The following is a 21,004-nucleotide window of genomic DNA, read 5'->3' on the forward strand; positions in this document are numbered from 1 at the left end:
CGCCATGTTGTAGTATTGTTTTGTAGTCCTCAATCTTCCGGAACTTCCTTTTCCCTCAAACCGATTTTTCTCAATAAAAGCTACAGGCTACGAGAGCTTTTATTGTTATTCTTCCGGTTTTTGATTGTTCCTACAAAACAATACTACAACATGATGTTCCAGACCGGTTCACACGGCACTGTTGGAACAGAGACGAGGCTTTCCTCCGAGGTGGAAAGCCTGGTGAGGCGAGGTATCCTAGAGGCCAAGGAAAAACTTTGCCCTGCATTTTCCACATCTGCCTGTTATAGTGCCATCATGAGGCCATTTTTTGCTAAACACGTTTCTTTATATTATTTACTCATACAGATTTTATCCATACATCACGCAAATCGCCGTCGGTATACACTACCTCTATAGTCATGTGTTCAACACAGATCTGTTAGATTCTTCATTATATTACTCCTACACATGCATTTTGTCCAAACATCACAAATGCTGTTATCCTGGTGGAGACCTTTGCCTCGAGGGGCACCTTTTCTAGTTTATTTCTTTACAAACAGAGTTGCCTTTCTGATTTCTGATCTACATTATTGTCATTACCGGAATGTTTTAAATTATTATATATATTACCGTATTATCTATTTTGATTTCATGTATAATTTCCCTAAATTAAGTTGATTATAAAGTGATCTGTTTGTGCAAATGTCTCTGTACTGTTACTGTTATCTTTTCGATTAAATTGCACATTTGGCATTCATGTAGAAAAAAACAACAGAGCTTGAAGGTTAAAGCATGCATGGTGCATTCTTGAATGGCAAAACTGTAATATATTATTTTAAATTATGTTGTATAAAATAATGTTACTGTGTCTGGGTAGGTAGGTAGGCAGTGTGCTATTTGCCTGGACTCCTTATCACTTATATTCAGGGTTATTTTACAGAGATAGGCAGTTAAGATAAGACCTTAACCGAGATCTGAACAATATCAGAACTTAACTGTAATTATCTGTTTGTTGTGCATCACTTTGCTCAACAGTCATGTTCAAAGGAGTCATAACTTTTGAGTACCATGTTTCATATATCCATCCATTTGTATTATTTAAAACCTGAATTATGTCTGAATTGAAGGTTGCACTGTAATACAAAATCTCAACCTTCACATTATCTGTTCAGTCTGCCTTATTGGTTCAATATTGTACACATGCAGTTTGATTGCAGACAATAGGCCTGCTTTCTCCAGGTCTCAACAGTACTATTTTGAGATTTTGGGTTAGTTAGAGCAGTGATCAGGTTACGGTATCAGCCGTCACCATTTTGTTTGAGAAGAGGAAATGAACAACTTCATTAACCCCAAACCTTCTCAGAGGAATCCGGTTGTGTACCAACATCTGTTGGGACACTCACACAGTTGCACAGCAACATCCTGAGTGTTCATTTAAAGGTATATTCAGTGATTTCACTTAATTCAAATATCACTTATTCTTTTGTTTTGTTGTGATAATCCTCCCTACTATAGAGTGTGCTGGCCATATAAGGAGTTCCTCCCTGTCCCCAGTTAACCCCTGGGGGTCAAAAAACCTTAGGTTTCGTTTTTTACTCTCTATCCTGATTGGACGAAAGGCTGGGTCCCACAGCCAAAAACGAAACCTAAGGTTTTTTGAGTGAAATCACTCAATATACCTTTAACTCTAGAGGGTGTCAAAAATAGACTTTATTTTCTGGTGAATTGTAGCCTTGAAACAGTGTATTGTAAATTAAATTCAATAAATCAAGGCAGGAGGTCCAGGTCAGAATATTTGAGGGGCGCTAATGCCTCCAAAGTCTGGCTTTTGAAATTACGTCATATGGCAGCCAAGTCAATCCCCCCTTTTGAAACTAGCTCCTCGCCACACACACTTCCACTTGGTTTGAGCATAGATATATGAATAATAGAGACAGCACTGGAGGCGAGGGGAATCCCGGTGCCGTCTCTATTATTTATATATGCTCAAACCAAGTGGAAGTGTGTTAGGTAGTGTGTAGGGCGAGTGGCGAGGTCTTTGTGAGATGGAGGATGACTGATTCAAGCAGTCACACCTGGCCTGAGTCAAACTATAACTGGTGTGGCTGCGCACCTGTTGTGCATGGACTTGATCAAGTCACAACAGGTTAAATCAGTTTAAAAAAGGGCCTGTATGTGTTTACAGCAGTAAACATCATGTGGTACAATACCAAACTTAAGTGTGATTTTCAATATACTAGCTCAGTGGCCTTGTGTTTACTGTAGAGTGTCCGCCCTGCGCCCTCTAACTCAGGAGGTCTGGGTTCAATGAAAATGCCTCCCTGCTCTGCAATCAGCAGATGTCCCTGCGACATGTCCCTGCGACATGCACATCAAAACTGGAGAGAAGACACCTGTACCATGGGTCACACCATGGCAATGTTTCAATGTTTCTTAATCTTTACCCTGCATGGTCAACATGGTACTACTGGTATTATATCCTACTAGGATATCACCATAACAAATAGGTAGCCCCTCTCGGAACCCTCCGTAAAGCTTTTCTGAAATTTTGATGTCGCTTTATTGTAGGGTCCCTGTTCATAACTATATTTTCGTATGGGAATTTTGGAACGCGGACATAAATATGCTCACTAACATCGTATCTGCGCCGTTTGACGGCCTGTTTTCCTTTGAGGGCTTCTGAAATCGTGTACTATAAGTACCTATACAAACCGCTGCGAATATCTCCTGTGGCGCGGAAGCCGCGGCTTCCGTGCCACAGGAGATATTCGCAGCGGCATGTATAGGTACTTATAGTTCACAGATTCAGAAGCCCTCACACGAAAAGAAAAGTCGTCAAAGAGCGCAGACAGGCCGTAAACACGGTGTTTATTTTATTATGTCCGCGTACCAGGTGGCAGGATACTGCTGCAACAGGACCCCATGGTCTGTGTCGTCAAAAATGTCAGAAACTTCAGTACCATTGTGTTCTGCTTGGAGGGCTAACAAATAGGTAAGCATGAAAGGTTCAGTAGTGATTTTCTTAAATAGCTCTATAGCAATCATTGCTAGACGGACTATACTATACGAATGCTTGCTATCAGAATATAGACTCTAATAGTACAGAAACTCTTAACACTAGAGAGAGCGAGAGAGAAGTGTATTTGTGTGTTTGTATCCATCCGTTTGTATTAATTAAAACATGAATATGAAGACCCAACACTGTCTCAATTGGAGGTCATTTATTCATTGCACTGTAATAAAAATCTCGACATTCACATTATCCGTGGTAATGTCAGTCTGTCTTATTGGTCCAACATTTCACCTATGACTTGTGTAAACTTTATGAGGAATCATGTGTTTATATCAGAGGTCAATATAAAAAGTGGCAAAAAAAAAGAGAATAAAAATTACAACATGACCATCAACAACGATGGGATTCTTCTAAAATATTGTTAGTGTATTTCCACTGAACAGAACACTGATAAAATGTTCTCACAGTATTGGTAGACGAAGCTGAATTCATCTTGACACAAGGAGCATTTCAGAAGACTCGGAGCTGAGCAAAGGGTTATTTAAAATAGTTAAAATATGGAAAAATCAGAACCTGGCTGAGAATACTTCTTGTAAACATTAGGAGCCTAGAGACTGAATAAAAGTCGGTAAGGCACTATTGGACTACATTGATTGTGCTTTGATCCCCTAGTCATCATGCCAGGTGTTATTATTACTGACCATAGTATATATAGTGTTCTGCATTCAGTTTGCATTGCAGCTTAGGAATAAGACAGGAATGTTGCATAATTATCATTTAGCTTAATATAAATCTTAAAATTAATCTTGAAATCTGTTTGGTGCAACAGCAGTGTGAGTTTAAAAACAGTTCATTAATTCCTTCCCTAGTACCCCCCAAACACAGTATCAATGTAAAGTGATTCCAGACCCACCCACCCTACCCTTTCGGCCTTTCTGGCCTTCGTCAAACACAAGATAAGTCAGAGCCACCCAGATCAGAGGGCTCTGCTACTGCCATGTGAAGTGACAAAATATATTGTGGATACAAATTTGTTATAGGGAGAAAAGTGAAAACACAAATTAAATTTAACTTATGCTTCACCGTGCAGTGCTGTTGCTCGCTGAAAACAGATTCTAAAATCCTAAAAACTGTTATTCTTGTCAAGGGACACCGTTGTGCAATGAAGCATAACTTTAGGCTTTAGTCCTGGAATGAGGGCTTTAACATTGTATAAGCGGTAGAAGCGGACTTATCTATCAGTGGTTGCGGTTGTACCCCTACTTGCTTAATCCCGTGTCATTAATGAATGACTCCATCTCTACTTGCTCCCATGCTCCCACTAGACTCCGCTTGGGTTCAGGTTCTAATCCCGTACCCTCTCTTCCAGTGCCTTGAGCTCGGCCTCCACCGGAGCAGGCAGGTCAGCTCCCACCTGCTGGGTGAAGTACGCCCTCAACTCCTGGGTCTCTTTCTGCCAGAAGGGCTTGGGCAGGTCGAACAGGGCGCCCATATCCACCTTTCCGCCTAGACCAGAGCAATCGATTGACCCCTCTTGTGGTAACCAGCCGATCATACTCTTCTTGGCCCCTTCATCCTCGCTCTGGGCGCCGCAGCGCTTGAAGATCCACTCCAGCACGCGGGCGTTATCGCCGAAGCCTGGCCAGAGGAAGGAGCCCGAGGTGGGGTCCTTCCTGAACCAGTTGACGTGGAAGATTTTGGGCAGCTGGGTGGGGGCCTTGCGGTGCTCCATGCTCAGCCAGTGAGCCAGGTAGTCGCCGAAGTTGTAGCCGAAGAACGGGCGCATTGCAAAGGGGTCGTGCATGATCGACTTGCCTGGAGGAAAAGGACAAGCCATATCATAAAATAAATGCTTATAAAAAGGAAATTTATCATTACACAAATATATGTATTTTATTGCCTTTAATTGTGCCCCTATTTCTTCATGATTTGATTATTGCAATGCACTCTATTCAGGCCTGAGTCAGTGTTCCCTCACCTAGCTGTAGCTGGGAGTAGAATACAGATCAAGCCAAATAACAAATCACTATTGTACCCCATTTCTAAGATGTGTGAATAACACACATCAATATCATCCTTTCCATGGGGCAAAATATCCAGAGTGTACAACGTTTCAAATTGTATGACAGCTCTGAGTATCCGATCTAGAGACACAATGTATGTGGAAATGTGAGGAATGTTATCCTTTTTAGTTTTAATAATAGCTAGGCAGATCTACAAGCTCACAACTTGTCACGATGCAACTCATTGTGAGCTTGTTTTACTATTTTTGCCATTTGTCGTATGCAGAAGTATACTGTAGGCGCCCGGGTGGTGCAGTGGTAAAGTGCCCGCCCACCACCACGGAGGCTGGAGGTTCGAATCCGGCTTTGTCAAGCGCCTGTACGAACACAATTGGCCTGTGTTTATTTGTCACTGCAGGTACTCCTAGTGTTGGGCAGGAGGAGGAGTAGGATTCCTCAATGGCTGGTGAGTCAGTAGGATACAACAGCAGTGACAACACAAACACACACACAGTCACACACGGAGGAATTAATTGGCATAATTACTAAATTGGGGAGAAAACAGCCCCAGCCCAAAAAAAGGAAAAATAGGGTTAAAGTGGTTTGGAAAATGTCCCCTTCTGTTTTTGTTTGCAAATCAATCCCTGCTAATAGACGTTTGAACATAAAGTAAGTGTGCGTGTGAGTGTGTGTACCTTGGTGCTCAGCAGCTGCTGTGGACTCTGACCTCATGGCTGCGCCAACAAACACACCGTGACGCCAGTTAAATGTCTCATACACCAGAGGGACTCCTGGAAGATAAAGATTTGTTAGCTATGTTGTATGTATACATCTTCACTCTATCATTCAATCATGGCTTGTGGAGTTATAGTGTGTTTTAGAACATATTTTACTCTCTAGAACAGAATCAGTAAATCAGAGGGAAAAACAACCAAGGACTTTGAACACCGTCCAGGACCACTTCAAACTTGTCAATATTGCCTGTGAACATTGCCTTGTGACAGTGAATACATGTTGATGACCTTGCTGTTGTCGTCATTGCACTGAGCGTACCCACCATGCTGTACCGACCGCGGTTGTGTGGTTATTCAACTGAAATTAACTGAACTTAACTGAAATCACAGTGAAGCAGAGCTTTGAGATCAATACATGATTGTGTGCTCTCCTTTAGGTTTGTGTGACCATTCCATCATAGCTACTCACAAAGTACAATTTTCTCAGAAGATATCTCCTCCCCAAAAAGATTATATATATATATTTTTCAATTCACCTTCTGGTCTCCTGCCACCAAAGATGATGGCATCGATGGGAACACCTGCTTCGCTTTCCCACAAGGGGTCAACGATGGGGCATTGAGAGGCCGGGGTGCAAAACCGGGAGTTGGGGTGGGCACATGGAGTAGAGTTGCCTGTGGTAAACCATAGTAAATGGTTAAACATTTTCATTTATTCTTTGATTGACAACTATGTTGCTCAACAAAAATACAACATTTGAAACACTGAATACTGACAGTTTGTGAGCAAAGTGAGCCTAAAGCAGGGGTTCTCAAAGTGTGTTACAGGGACCTCTTAAACGTGTGGAATAATTATGAAACTTAACAACACGGTTCCGCAGCCAAATAATTCAGGGGTCCTTGACATGAAAAGGTTTGATAATCACTTGCCTAGCGAGCATCAGGTTTCATAACACAGAACCGGTCAACGGTCTCTAGAGCCCAAAACGTACCTGGTTTCCATGATTTGCCATGCCAGTCTGTGAGAGTGACCCCACCCGTGGGGGCGTCCAGACCCTCCCACCACACCCCTCCGTCGCTGGTTTCGCCAACGTTGGTGAACACTGTGTTTTTGGCGATGGTGGCCATGGCGTACGGGTTGGTCTTGTCGGAGGTTCCCGGGGCAACGCCGAAGAAACCATTCTCTGGGTTGATGGCCCTCAGTTTTCCTGTGACAAAGAAATGAATGGCCATAAAGAGAGAGAGCCACTTAGACCTGAGGACCATTCTAAATTAAAAAGGCGTTCTAAATCCAGTTTTCTGAAAAACGTATTATGCTATATATAGCTAAAATCTAAAATGACACAGATGCTTTCCTGGATTGTGTTAATGGGCCATTCCCAAATGAGCAATTCTGCACTATTTTACAACAAGTAATGCTGTTAAAACATAAATTAAGATTAATTCAACCAGACCAGCATGTGTGTGTGTTTGTTTAAGTTTATGCTTGTGATTGTACACATGTTCCTCTCCCCTCTCACCCTGGCTGTCGAACTTCATCCACGCAATGTCGTCTCCCACGCATTCAACCTTCCAACCCGGTAGGGATGGTTTCATCATGGCCAGGTTGGTTTTACCACAAGCACTGGGAAAGGCCGCTGCTACGTAGCGCTTCACTCCCTGAGGGTTGGTGATACCTAGGATCTGAGAGAGGACAAAGTGGCCGTGGGAAGGGAAGGGAAGAGGAAATGAAGAGGTGAGAGGGGAAGTTGTGTATAAAGAAAGAGCAATTGCAAGAGAGGTGAGTGTGTGTGGCCCAAAACATGACCATGGTATTAGTTGAAAACTAGACAGAATACTAAAACCCCTGCACCACTCTTGGTCTGGGGAGGGTGTAGACAACCACATGCTTACTCTGACACATAATGGAGTCACCACCAGACTCTTCTTTTCATCTGTGTGTGATGCACAAGTATGTTCATATCATCTCCCCTAGATTCACTCCAAACTGAACCAACCAGCAGATGTCTTAAGAGTCAGACAAGAACACAATCCCTGGGCCTTGACAGGTTCCAATTGTGTTTGTTGCAACATCCGGCCAAACCGGACTCTGTGTTACATTTACGCCACTCAGAAGCACCGAAGTTTTATCTTATCAGACCTAAGAATTACTGAGGGACGTTTCACTTCACTTTAGCCATTTATTACCTAGGACAAGGAGGTAATGATTAATCCCCTCTCCAGCCGCAAATGAAATCACATTAGTAATACTAATCTCACCTGTATAGATCTTTTGATTACAGGAGTACAAAATGCTCTGTAATCAGAACTGACATCAAAAGCACAGAATCATTGTTCTTTCTGCAGTGAGTAATATACAAGAATTGCAAGAAACCTCCTATACAATTCGCCATTGTAAACTTTCTGAAAGGTTTGGAATTTCTGACGTAATTCCAACATGGTGGGAGGGGGAGTGGTAGTGGTAGCAGATGAATGCATAAGAGCTAAATCTCCATGAAACTGATTAAATTCTGAAAATGGAAAACCACAGAAATATTCACAAAGTGAACCTCTCTCCATCGAGCTCATTCTCACCAGCATGTGCTCTGCCAGCCAGCCCTCGTCCCTGGCGATGCGGGAGGCGATGCGAAGAGCGAAGCATTTCTTCCCCAAGAGAGAGTTTCCTCCATAGCCGCTGCCGAAGGAGACGATCTGTCTGGAGTCTGGCAGGTGGGAGATGAGCACCTTTTCTGGGTTACAGGGCCAAGAGTTGACCAGGGGAGCTGAGGAGGAGAGAGAGAGAGGTCTGCCATTAACCACAGGGGCTCTAGCATCCCTATTCTGGGGCGAGACGATCTTCAAGTGTTGTGACACATTGTGATTGATTGTTTGAACATTTTATTCACAGTTTGTAGAATGGGTACAGTTCAACAAAAGTACAGGTCAATACAAAATCTGCTACGATGATGAAACCAAAAAAAGCACTTAAAGACTTGTTTACATCAGGGTCCTCCATTTTCAATTCATCAGAACATTTAAAGACATACAAATATACACTTCTATGAAGAAGAAAAAAATCATCATATATATACAGTTAAAAAAAGACCGTAAGACATGTGATTTCACTGAAGAAGAGGGGACCCAGTATAAAAACTGCTCAGGGCAGATATGACAAATGACTTCAAAACAAACTTAAAAAAAAGTACTATGGTTAAACAGGCCATGCATTTAGTAATTTTATACTTTCTTAAAGTTAGCTACCAGCTTTCGCATCTGGACCACCTGGACGCGTTGTGGGTGTACAAAATAAGTGGCTTTTCTGCCATCGTCTACAGATGACTGGAAACGATTGTGATGATTATGCAAAAATGATTGCGATTGACTCTCAAATAACCCATTCTGACCGGGCACCCATTTTGGTGTTGGCATCATGTCGTGCTTTAGCTATTGAAAAATAGCAGATCTACAAGCTCATATCGCGCCACCGAGTGGCGCGATACGAGCTTGTAGGTCTGCTATTTTTTGAAAAATCGAAGAGCGACTGACATTTTTTAGAATCTGATCTTAGGTCAGAATGGGTTCATCAGACCAGTGTGTGTCCGGCGGAAACCTCGTGTGAATCTGATCTCAGGTCAGAATGGGATAATGGTGTCATGTAATTGGCCTGTAATTGTGAAATGCTTGGTGGTGATACCTTTGAGTGGCAGGGGGCTTCCAAGGGAGTGTTGGCAACGGACAAACTCCTCTCCTTCTGCCAGTCTGTTGAGGACGGGAGTGCCCATGCGCGTCATGATGCCCATACTGGCCACCACGTACGGCGAGTCCGTCACCTACCGGGAGAAGAGAACTTCATCAGGGCCACAACTATCTATTATTTTATTAGAGATTAGTACATCGAATCTTTTTCCGATTCATCGAATAGTCAAGCCAAATGGTTTTCTTTTTAACCCATTCTGACCTGAGATCAGATTCATACGAGGTTTCCGCCGGACAAACACTGGGTCTGATCAACCCATTCTGACCTGAGATCAGATTCTAGAAATGTCAGTCGCTCTTCGATTTTTCAAAAATAGCAGACCTACAAGCTCGTATCGCGCCACTCGGTGGCGCGATATGAGCTTGTAGATCTGCTATTTTTCAATAGCTAAAGCATAACATGATGCTGACACCAAAATGGGTGCCCGGTCAGAATGGGTTATTTTATTAGAGATTAGTACATCGAATCTTTTTCCGATTCATCGAATAGTCAAGCCAAATGGTTTTCTTTTTAATATATATTTTGTGTCGTGCAAAAGTAGCTCAATAGATCTGTTATTTCTTTATTTTATTTACTTATTTCACATTTTTGGACACTTTTTGCCTATAATGACAAGCCCAAAATAGGGATAGATTATTATTTATTCTTCTATTTAAGATGTTGATGTTTTTGTCAACACCTGGAAAAAGGTATGGCTATTTGGGAGTCACATTCATGCAATGTTATGAGGGCAGCAGTCACCTGGACACCATATTTAGACAGTGCAGACCCCACAGGACCCATGCTGAAGGGGATGACATACATGGTTCGACCTGCAGACAGGGTAAAGAGCAGAGGGTCATATAATAATACATAAGTGATGATCATCAAGCTCGCAAATGGAGAAAATGTATTGGGCGGGAAGCCATTACGTTATGCTTTAGCTATTGAAAAATAGCAGATCTACAAGCTCATAGCGCGCGCTACGAGCTTGTAGGTCTGCTATTTTTGAAAAATTGAAGAACGACTGACATAGAAACATAGCTTTTTCAGAAAACTTTCAGGATGGAGAAGACATTTTTAGAATCTGATCTCTTAGAACCAAGACTACTACTAGCTCTCGTTTATATGGAAGACATCTGTATTATTGTATATGTCCAGAGCGTATATGTAGCAGAGCGTTTCCCGTGAGCCGACATGCACAATAGCAGCACCCTGACTCTGTTTGATCAGAACAGAGCCTTAATTATTATATTATCATCAAGTAACACCTGTGAAGGAAGTAGGAAGAGTTATTCTGTGTGCAGAGCCTATCGTAGTGATATGGAGAATAAAAACAATGATGTTGTATAATCCCCCACCTGCCATGCAGCCGGGGAAACGCTCCGCTCTAGCCTTCTGCCAGTCGCTTTCGCTCATCCAGCTGCCCAGCGTGCTCTTGACTCCTCCGGCGGGGATGGGGATGGTGTCCCGTTGGTTCTTGGTCACGATCACCGTCTTGCTCTCCACTCGAGCCACGTCTTTGGGGTCTGTGCGCGCCAGCCAGCTGTCAACAAGGAAGGACCGTTAAGAATCAGACAGCAAGTAGACAGCAGACAGAAGTAGTGAAAATAGAGACCCAGTGGAGACTACGACTACTATATATTATATGGATGACCTCTGTATATTGTATATGGCTATCTCATTTCAGTCTGTTAAGAGCTGGACAATATAGAGAAGTTATCCTTGTAAATAAGGACTAGGTCATGTTTGTCATAAACTGTAATTTCCCCTCCGCTCCACAAGGAGACTCCACGGTGGTTCAGGAAGTACTTGTGGCAGTGCCTCCCTCACTTCCTCCCCCTCACTTCCTCTCAATAAAGCAGGCCTGGATGCTCACTTGCTCACTTTATCCCCAACTAAACCACACAGCCACCCTTGTTTGCCGTGTGCATGAGGCCGATGATTACCTATGCGTCTTTGAACTAGTTTCAATGTAAGTCACCTCCATGATGTGGGTTATATTTAAGATTGATTAATTTGATTTGAACTGATATTCTGATTTATATTCTGAACTTATACTAGATATGTGGCTAATTATTATTTGAATATGCAATAGGAAATGTATAATATGATCTAGAGGCCATACTTTATAATTTAATGTTTATATAGAAAGATATTATTATTAGTTTCTTTATTTATAGAACCATCATGGCAATCATCATGTGAACCCAATATTCATTATCTAGCAAATAAAACCGGATAATTTGAAATCCATGTTTCCTGGTGGTTTGTGGCTCCAGTTGAACTTTATAACCTAACAATGTTTGTCTATTAGCCCTTATTTACAAATACAATTTAGGACATTTAGCAGACAGCTCTTAATCCAGAGTAATTTACAGTAAGCAAGAACAACACATGGTAATACATCAAATACATTACAAATAACCATCTAACAGTAGAATGTCTGTACAATAAATTATGAGTAAACACTATAGAATGCTATATCTAAATTACATAATTTTAGCCTTTGCATATGCCTGCAAGGTTGTCGAGGCTAGGGCAAGTGCTGTGGGCTAAGGTGGAGTCTGAAGAGGCCTGTTTTCAGACTACGGCGGACGATTGGGAGTGAGTCTGCAGAGCGTTGTCCCGGCTGTTTTGGTGAAGCTTCTGCCCGCCTCCCTGTGTGTCTGTGTGTCAGATAGCATCAGAATAGCATCTGCAGTGCTACTGTAACACAGGAGTGTCCCAGAAAGAGGACTTTCTTTCATCTACAACCACAGCCATAAACGGAGATAAATGTGTCTGGGTAATAAAGATCCCCATAATGAGTACAGTAAATACATCTATAATCCTCTGGGATGAAAGTTCATTTAATAATAGACTTTATGTATTATTCCTTCTTATCTGGTTTTATGAGAGCGCAGCGTCTGGCACGCCGCGGTCTTCTCCGTGTACACGACGTGAGAGCGTGACAGAAAGGTCGATTGATGTCTGTGTCCTCCTTATGAGGTACTTATGGGTTAATGTGCACATTGGAGATAAGTGGCTGGTGAGTCTCACAAAGCGCAAAGTGGTACTAGAACCAAGTTTATTGTGAATACCCCCAGACCATTTTATAATATAGTTATTTATTTATTTTAGTCACGCTCTCTAATAATTGGTGTAAAAAGAGAAGTAGGATTGGTACGGAGAAACTGTAATACAAATGTACAGCACAAATAAACTTGATTCTGATCATCATTACAGTGTTTACCAGTTCTCGTATTTGGACAGCCTCTTGACCATCCCTTCCTTCTCCAGGTTAGCCAGGATGTTTGCCGATTCTTCTGGTGTGCCCGTCACCACGTGTACACTGGCAGGCTTGCACTCGTCCACCGCCCCCCTAACGAACTCGGCAACGGCCGGGGGCAGCGAGGGGATGGAGGCCAGGGATCGAACCCCGATGGCCCCAACACCACCCCGCCTAGAAGACAAGAGAAATGAATGGAGTGTTTAGGACAGTGGATTGCAACCTTCAAGTACCCCCGTAACTCTGAGGGTGTACAAATGGACACGTTACGTAGGTGTCAATTTGGTCCTCAAGAGTCAGACCTGTTTAAGGGTTCATTTGGATATTTTTCTTAGTCTGTGTTGGGTACCAATATTGGGTACTGGTAGTTAAATTAATTTAAAGTACAGCAAGCAATACATCTGGGATAATTAAATGGTCATCAATTATTGCATCAATGTTATTCATATTTCATGCAACCTAACAAATCAAAGTAAAATGGAAACGGAAGATAAAATACCAGAATGATATTTGTCTTTGTCTTAGCTGCCATCTATCTATACTTAACACAACAAAACTACCGGTAGTAGTATCTTGCAACCAGTTGCAAGAAATTGAAGAAGTCTGTATTGACCCGTTGCAGGTCAGAGTGGTTGCGAGTTGTTGCAAGTTGCGAGAACCCTTGGTGAACTGGGCTTTAGACTATAATAACCATAAAGTATCTGTCCACCACCGTTTTGACCATAATTGGTCATGTTCGTGAGTGGAAAGCAAGCCGCCAGGGTCAATCACCATCACTCACTGAACTAGTGGTTGGTTAGACATGAGACTGCAGTGTTTACACATCCTCCCACAAGGACCAATACAAATATGAGGGGGGAATTGGCAATGACTAAATAGAGGGTATGCGCATGCATAAAGTGATTGGCAGATTGAGTGGCAAAGTGAATTTAATGTTTAAAGTCATTTAATGCAATCAAATAGGACTTTTCTGTTTGGATGAATGGCCAAGGCCTGGTCAAGGCCAGAAAGTAGGTTTTTGCCACTCAGTAGTCGTTCCCGCATAACTTCCAGGTATGATGATGTCACGCGCGCATACCCTCTATTGGGGAGAAAATCAACATAAAATGAAAAAATATATAAAATATAACCATAGTTTGCTGTGCACTTCGGTCCTGATGCTAAATTATCGGCGTTGAATTTAGTAAATAAAAATCCTCCTTTTATTAGCCGATTATTTTTTTGATTTATTTGGGTTATTTTTAAGTGGCCACGATAAGGTTTAAGTGAATGAGGTTGAACAGGCTAAACTGCTCAGACAGTTTCCGTGCAGACAGACTGGAACAGATTGACAACTAGAACAACTTGAGGGATAAATCATTTACCATTTGGAGGCCTAGTTTTTCTTGTCAGATTTATTTCCTTTCAAGGGATTCTTTATTATAACAGTGTTAACATCTCCAATCTGCTCTTAACCACAGAAAAAACCACAGGGGATAATACAAAGTCCACTCCCTCTCTTCGCCAAGTACATAGATTGGTTATATTATTTGCCAAAATAAGCCAAATATGTAGCTTAGTTGGTAGATCTTGCACTTTTGGACCACAAGGTCACGGTCACGGCATGATCTCATGGGCAATGGGTCGATCTCCCAGGAGTCTGCCACATTATGTGGTAAAAAGGTCTGGTCGGGTATCAAAACCGGGTCTCGGCCGGGCAGCTGGCGTAGCTGTCTGGGCCCCTAGGCTGGTAATCCAGTCTGAAAAGTGAAAACGTTTGCTTCATGTCATGGGCTCTCTCCATTTCCTGTCAGCCTACTTTTAATCTATCAATAAAGGCAAAAACCAAAAAGAAATTATATAAAAAATAAATAAATAGAAATGGCTCTCCCTGTCAGACACCAGAGTCTTCTGCGTGGTACGAACCTCAGCCTATCTGAGCCCCTGGCAAGGCGATCTCTGTCACTGCACTAGCCACTGACTCCTAAGGGTTAGTCAGGGAAATGCTCAGCAGGGATTGAAACCGAGATGGATAAATGTTCCTCCTCATGCGTTACACCTAGCCTGGGCTCCAGCCTGATTAGCTGCGTTCAACGGATCTGAAAAGGTACGCAGTCCGTTGAACGCAGTGGACCAGACTACCTTACACCCCCCTGGTGAAACACCTGACATAACACCTCACATAACATGTGTATATAGGATCTGTGCATAACTGTAGTCTTGGTTTACGTTACTGAAAGTAGCATAACCAGATTGAAACTGGAACCTGTTTGTTTCCAGTTCCAATCAAGTGAAGCTATGGGAAGTTGATCTGTAACCGGCAACAGGTATGCCACTTCCGGTATACCGGGACTACAGTTGCACGACAGACAGAGCCCACAGTAGTGGTGGAGACGGAGTGCGCACACTTATTATGCGTAAATCACCCGTTGCTCCTGACATGCGTTGGTCCGACATGTGTTGCGTCGTGCTTGCGGTTAGCGTTAGGTTAGGGTGTCGGACTAATGACTGTCGGACTGTTAGCATGTCCGAACGTGGAGACATGTGGTCATCTACAGGGGGAGTGCAGTGCGTGCATACCATCTGATTAAAAACCTCACCACCCCATTAACCATTCATAACCTCACAGTAATTAACCAAAAGAGAAAACACTTTTTTCCTCGCATTTTTGGAAGTCCAAAGCCGTTAAACTACGGGGCGGGGCATTCCTATGACAGCAGGGACGGCGACATGCCTACCGTTGCCCGGCCTGCCGTTTTACCCTGGGGTTAGTCGGTGCAACCTGAGACCTCAGCAATGAGCTCAGTCACATAATGAGAGAGGAGAGGAGATGGCCAGCCTATTGTTTGTTAACAGCGCACAGTATTTACAACACCAAGCCACTGAAGAGGGGTTCAGTTGCGCACGCTGTTTGAAACAGAAGCCCTGTGTGTGTGATCCCTTTCTCTGCCTTCCTATAGTTTGCTGCAACTGTAACAAAAGGCACCAGTGCATAGTGATGACTGGCTTAACCTGAAATACTCTGTGTGTGTGTGTGTGTGTGTGTGTGTGTGTGTGTGTGTGTAACTGTGTACAATACATGCACTTAATGAACCTTAAGTCCTCACAAGGACAGCAAGAGGAGATAAATAACATCAATTGAGGACAGTGTTGGTTAGGGTTAGGACATGGATTTATTAGGGTGTTTAGGGGTTAGAGTTTAATGAATCATGAATGTAGTCAATGGAAGTTAATCAGTTGAACGTTGAAGTATAGTGGTGCAAGAATGAGTATGCGTGTTGGGGGGGCCACTGCTACTGTTGGTGACCTCAGATGGAATCTTCATCAACTCGTCAAAATGATTTGGTTTTAGAACCGCCCTTCCACAACATAGGAAACATACAGAAACAGAATAGAGATACTCAAATATGTAGGGATGTGCCGATTTCTGGCCGATTCTACAGCCTTCATATTTTCAGGCTGATATTGCTGATACTGATATGATGAATAAATCGTAATTTGTGTAATTCTAGTCATTTGCTTTATAATTACAGTCACACGTGCGCTTCACGTAGAAGTCGGTGGTTCATTTACGACTAGGAACACAAATCAATTTTTTTTACTTGAGCGGTTGGTTGAAAGAGAGTGAAACCGCCGGCATGCAGCTCCCAATTGGCAGCACTGAGGGCGTCATTGTACAATGTGCATCATGTGAAAGTGCACGGAGTGGGCACACGCAAGTCACGCATGCACACACATTTGGTCAGCATGCGAGTACAAAGGCTATATACTATAGCCAAGCCTATAAGCCCACAGTGAGAAGATAACTTGTAGTTGTAACTACAAGGGGAGAGGGCGAAATGCCAAGAACAACATCTACCCAACCTCAAGGTTCAGACTACTATAGAACATGGAACTTTAACCTGTTCCTTAACCACATTAACCCTGGTGTCTACTCTCTACTTTTGGCATGTCATCATTATAGTGAAGGGTTAAATATCAGCACATCGACAGTGGGTTGTGAGCTTGTAGATCGGCTATTTTCTGCAAAGAGATTTGGTGTGGCCTAGGGGGAAAAGGAAAGGGCTTTGGAAATACGACTGGGGGACACTGGTCAAATGTAGCATACACAGTTTAAGTAGCCTCGGTCTCAGCCTTACTCATCTGCAAAGAGAAAAGACTGGTCACACAACGTAAGGCAGAGAGTGTATCGAAGTGTCGGGCCAGAACATCCGTCACATGCATTTCCCCCGGATACGGGGGAAATACGGATACATTTTGGACATTTGATCATAAATGTCCATCCATCCATCTTCAACCGCTTATCTATAGTCGGGTCGCAAATATGAGGATAATTCCACCACAAATAGATCAATATGCCTTTCTTCAAATTACCGACAGTCCCCTCCTTGTTAGTTGTTATCGCCAAAGATAATCATGGCCCCTGTGCTCGATCACATTACAAATCACCATAATCATGTGTGCAGTGCTCAGAGTCAAAACTCTAATCTGATTAGAAAGTGAAATCAGATTAAAGGTCAGATTTCAAAGTGAATCAATAAACACAGAATGGTCCTTGCTTGCCTACAGGAGTAGAGACACTGGCTGGTGCGACAAAAGACCTAGATGGGAAACAAACAAGTGTGCACAGAGCAGCTCCTCTGTTCCTCATTCTATGTCATTCCTTCAAAGACCTCATCATCCCCTGATGACCTTTGATGCCCAAAGGGTTCCATTCTTTCGCAAACTCTCTCCCTCTCTTTTTTCTCTCCCTCCCCCTATCCTGTGCTCATCTCTCCTCGCCCCATCCCCCGAGTCTGTTAAACAATTACACAAGTTAAACATGGTTCCATTTAGCATAGTGGTGAAGCTTGCACTGTGCCAAAATGCTGAGCTATCTTTTTTGCTGCTGCACACTGCCCTTAAAGAAATTAAAGAATAGACAATCTATAATCTCACGTCGCGTCACAATGCGACACAGCGTTTAACTTATAGATCAGATATTTTTGAAACATTTTGAATAAAGTTTGTGATTGTTCTGTAGTGTACTTTACTGTACTATTAACATTTTTGAACAAGACAAACCAAAAGAGAAAACACTTTTTTCCTTGCATTTTTGGAAGTCCAAAGCTGTAACCAACTACAGGGCGTAACCAGGGATCTTATCAAGAACGGAGCACCTAGCTGAGTGGATGCATAGTGAGAGGAGATAGATAACCATGGGAATATAATGTATCAGTTCTTATAAGCGCATGCCCCTGCTGTCGCTTGGCTCCGGGTGAGCAGAGCACAGTTCCTTTACCCCCCCCCCCCCCAGTACGATCAAACACACCTCTGAATCAGCAGGCCAATCCACATGCTCCATAAGCGCGCACACCCACACTACTCCGCATCGGTCAATAGTTCCACAGGGCATAGTCTAGTTACAGCACAGCACACACATGAAGCAAGCCATAACAGCACGTAGGTGGAGCCTTACATTACATGCACATCTTGCATACAGCCAGCCTACTGTGTTTTACATTGGGCCTAGACAGTAGACATGCCGTGCCTCTGTTGAGTGCAGGGGGGATTCATTCAGGGGAAGTACATGGGATGCTCCTTAGGAGCAATGAATCGCATGGGACATGTTATAATGGGGCATGTCCTTCAAAATGTCTTCAGGACAAATACAAACAAATTAACATTAGACTTTCTTTCTGATCTGTAATGCTCGAATCTATGCTGTATGACCGTGTCACAGCGTTATTTTTGGCGAGCACCACGATCTAAGAATAAATATAAAGTAGTCTTCACATGCTGCATTCTTTGTGAAATGGTCTGACATGCATTCTCATACTATGGCAAGCACACACACACACACACACACACACACACACACACACACACACACACACACACACACACACACACACACACACGCACATGGGAGTGCTCACAGTATGTACTCCTCTGTCCCTGTGTGATTGGACCACACAACCTAGGAGTAGGAAGAGAGTAGTGAAGAACAGGAAATGTAGAGATTTGGATACAGGATACAATAAGGACAAGCAACACAACACAACACATTGGTGGCTGTTGTCCTATCCTGTCAGTGTCATTGGCAGCTCCACTCCTGTGTCAGATTTTGAGTTTTGACAGTTACCGGTATGCTAACACAGCTGAGAAGATTCAACACATTTCCCAACTTGTTATCTATCACACCTACCAAATAAATGTCTTTAATAATACTTTATATCTATATTAATCAATATATGAATAAAATATTGCCAATGTGGACAAGAAAGGTTATGTGTGTGCCCTAATAACTGTGTCCTAAACACATATGAATAGAATATGTATCTAGGAAGAGTGCCAATGGCCATATCTTGAAGTTGAAATAGGTTTGCAAATATAGGTAGCTTATCTGTATAGCCATTGTACTGTTAAAATATTTGTCCTGACCTTACAGTTGAACAATATCGCCTATTCAGCGACACTGACTGATCACATCACACTGAAACGATGCCAGAACGATTAAAATAGTAGGCCTACTGAGTAGCCTGCAGTAACAGTACACCATGTACCGTCAGTGTAAATGCAATGAATGAACACACCCCCTTTCAGAGATACAACAACTTATATAATAATTAACATACAGTTAACATACAGTATAATACTTGCATTATGTACACACTCACCTTCGTATTACTCCTAGTAACAGGCACGACATCTTTGGCGGGTAATAAAAAAAGATCTAGCTATAATAATTAAATAGTTTATAAAACTCTGATATACACACATATAACTAAGGAAAACAGAGAGGACCGAGTTGTGGTGGCTACAACAGATCACAACTCATGTGCGACTGGTCTGCGGCGTGTGTTGAAGTCCACTAAGTCCAGTGCTGAGTTTACAGAGAGACCCTTGCACTCTAAACACGTGTACACCGACCGACACCCCCCTTTGATGCAACAGGTACTGTTTTACAGGAGGCGGCATTAATAATCTAATGCACACAACAACAACATCCCTGAGCGACGACAATCAATGACTGTCAATGCCGTGTTCCCTCCACGTGTAGGCTAAACTCAGTAGTTTCCTGAAGTTCGTTGTGATGCTGCATCGAACGTCTTTAATCTCTCTCCCAGAGTCCCAGGCATCTATAAAACCAGATTCAGTCAGCGACGTCGGTGATCGATCTAATATAAAGTGAACGGCGACTAAAAACACGCCATGTTACTCAATCTCATAGGTTATTATCATTATTTGGTCCCTTTTCTGCTCCAGCCAGTGGTTGACGCCACACTCCTCTTGTGCTTTCTGTTCTGCAACATGACGGGACACCGATCACACAATCAGACCGCCCCTGCTGGCTGTGGCTGAGCTCTGTGGCTGATGCAAGTTCCCTCTGTTACTACAAACAAGTCGTCTTCCTTAGTGTACTTGGGCTATACTTGGGGAGCCTGACCTGGAGGTGAATACTTGGGCAATAAAGCGTTTACAGGGGTTGGGGTCTGGGGTCTGGGGCTTAACTTCTGTTCTGGTAGTCTAGAATCAGCAGCCACCAGCCTGTAATTTTCATTTGTATAACTAACTAATTGTCTCCACCAGGCCGAAGGCGTGGGGAGAGAGTATGTTTTGCACATGGTAACAGTTGTGCGTCTGTTACCAGCTAATCTTCGGCACCATTAACATCCTATATAAGGCAAGATTCTCACATTTTCATTATGCTTTATGTGACATGTCATTCTAGGAGGTTTTCATGATTATGAATCCATTCCAAGCATTAGCTTCGCACAAAAAACACTCCTTGGGCTAATAACGGCCATATCCACAAATTCCCCCCCATTTTCCCTCACTGTATATTGTATCTTTTCCCTTTTTTGCTTCCCATATGATGAATTCCTGTTCTGTACTTTAGCTACATAGAAATGTGTATTTGTATGTCTCTAAATGTCTGTATGTCTTTAAATGTTTTGATGAATTGAACAATGTGGACCCTGTTGTAAACAAGTGTAATGCTTAATTGGGTCGTCCACTCACAGTTGACAGTCTTTGTATTGAGTTTGTGCTTAAAATGTACTGTAAATTCTACAAACTGTTAATAAATATTTCAATCAATCAATCAATGTGCTGACCTTATCACATTTGTGATGACGGCTATGGCTACAGATCAATAGTCAAATGCTATTGTATTTACATAGGTATTGAACATTGTTCACACTAGATATTGCACAGTATGCACACCATGCACTAGTTGCATGCAGGAAAGAACAAGGAGATGTATGTGCAGGCAGTGCAGCACTGCTGCTTACAAAAATTATAATTACAGGGAGAGACAGAGGTG

The 21,004-nt window shown here is 42.7% G+C and overlaps 1 protein-coding gene across 1 annotated transcript; it reads right to left on the reverse strand.

The window, feature by feature from the left end:
• Positions 1 to 3,188: 3,188 nt before the first annotated feature.
• On the reverse strand, positions 3,189 to 19,961 carry pck2 (phosphoenolpyruvate carboxykinase 2 (mitochondrial)). Its single transcript, XM_083778195.1, has 11 exons — positions 19,356 to 19,961; positions 12,682 to 12,891; positions 10,808 to 10,992; positions 10,209 to 10,279; positions 9,405 to 9,540; positions 8,306 to 8,493; positions 7,252 to 7,414; positions 6,724 to 6,939; positions 6,269 to 6,406; positions 5,694 to 5,789; positions 3,189 to 4,810 (listed from the first exon to the last, which is right to left on the reverse strand). Exons 1-11 carry the CDS (start codon positions 19,385 to 19,387, stop codon positions 4,341 to 4,343), a joined length of 1,905 nt encoding a protein of 634 aa, XP_083634321.1. The 5' UTR covers positions 19,388 to 19,961; the 3' UTR covers positions 3,189 to 4,340.
• Between the last annotated feature and the right edge of the window lie 1,043 nt (positions 19,962 to 21,004).

This window comes from Protomyctophum parallelum (assembly GCF_964188405.1).
Source record: "Protomyctophum parallelum genome assembly, chromosome: 12".
Taxonomy (NCBI): domain Eukaryota; kingdom Metazoa; phylum Chordata; class Actinopteri; order Myctophiformes; family Myctophidae; genus Protomyctophum; species Protomyctophum parallelum.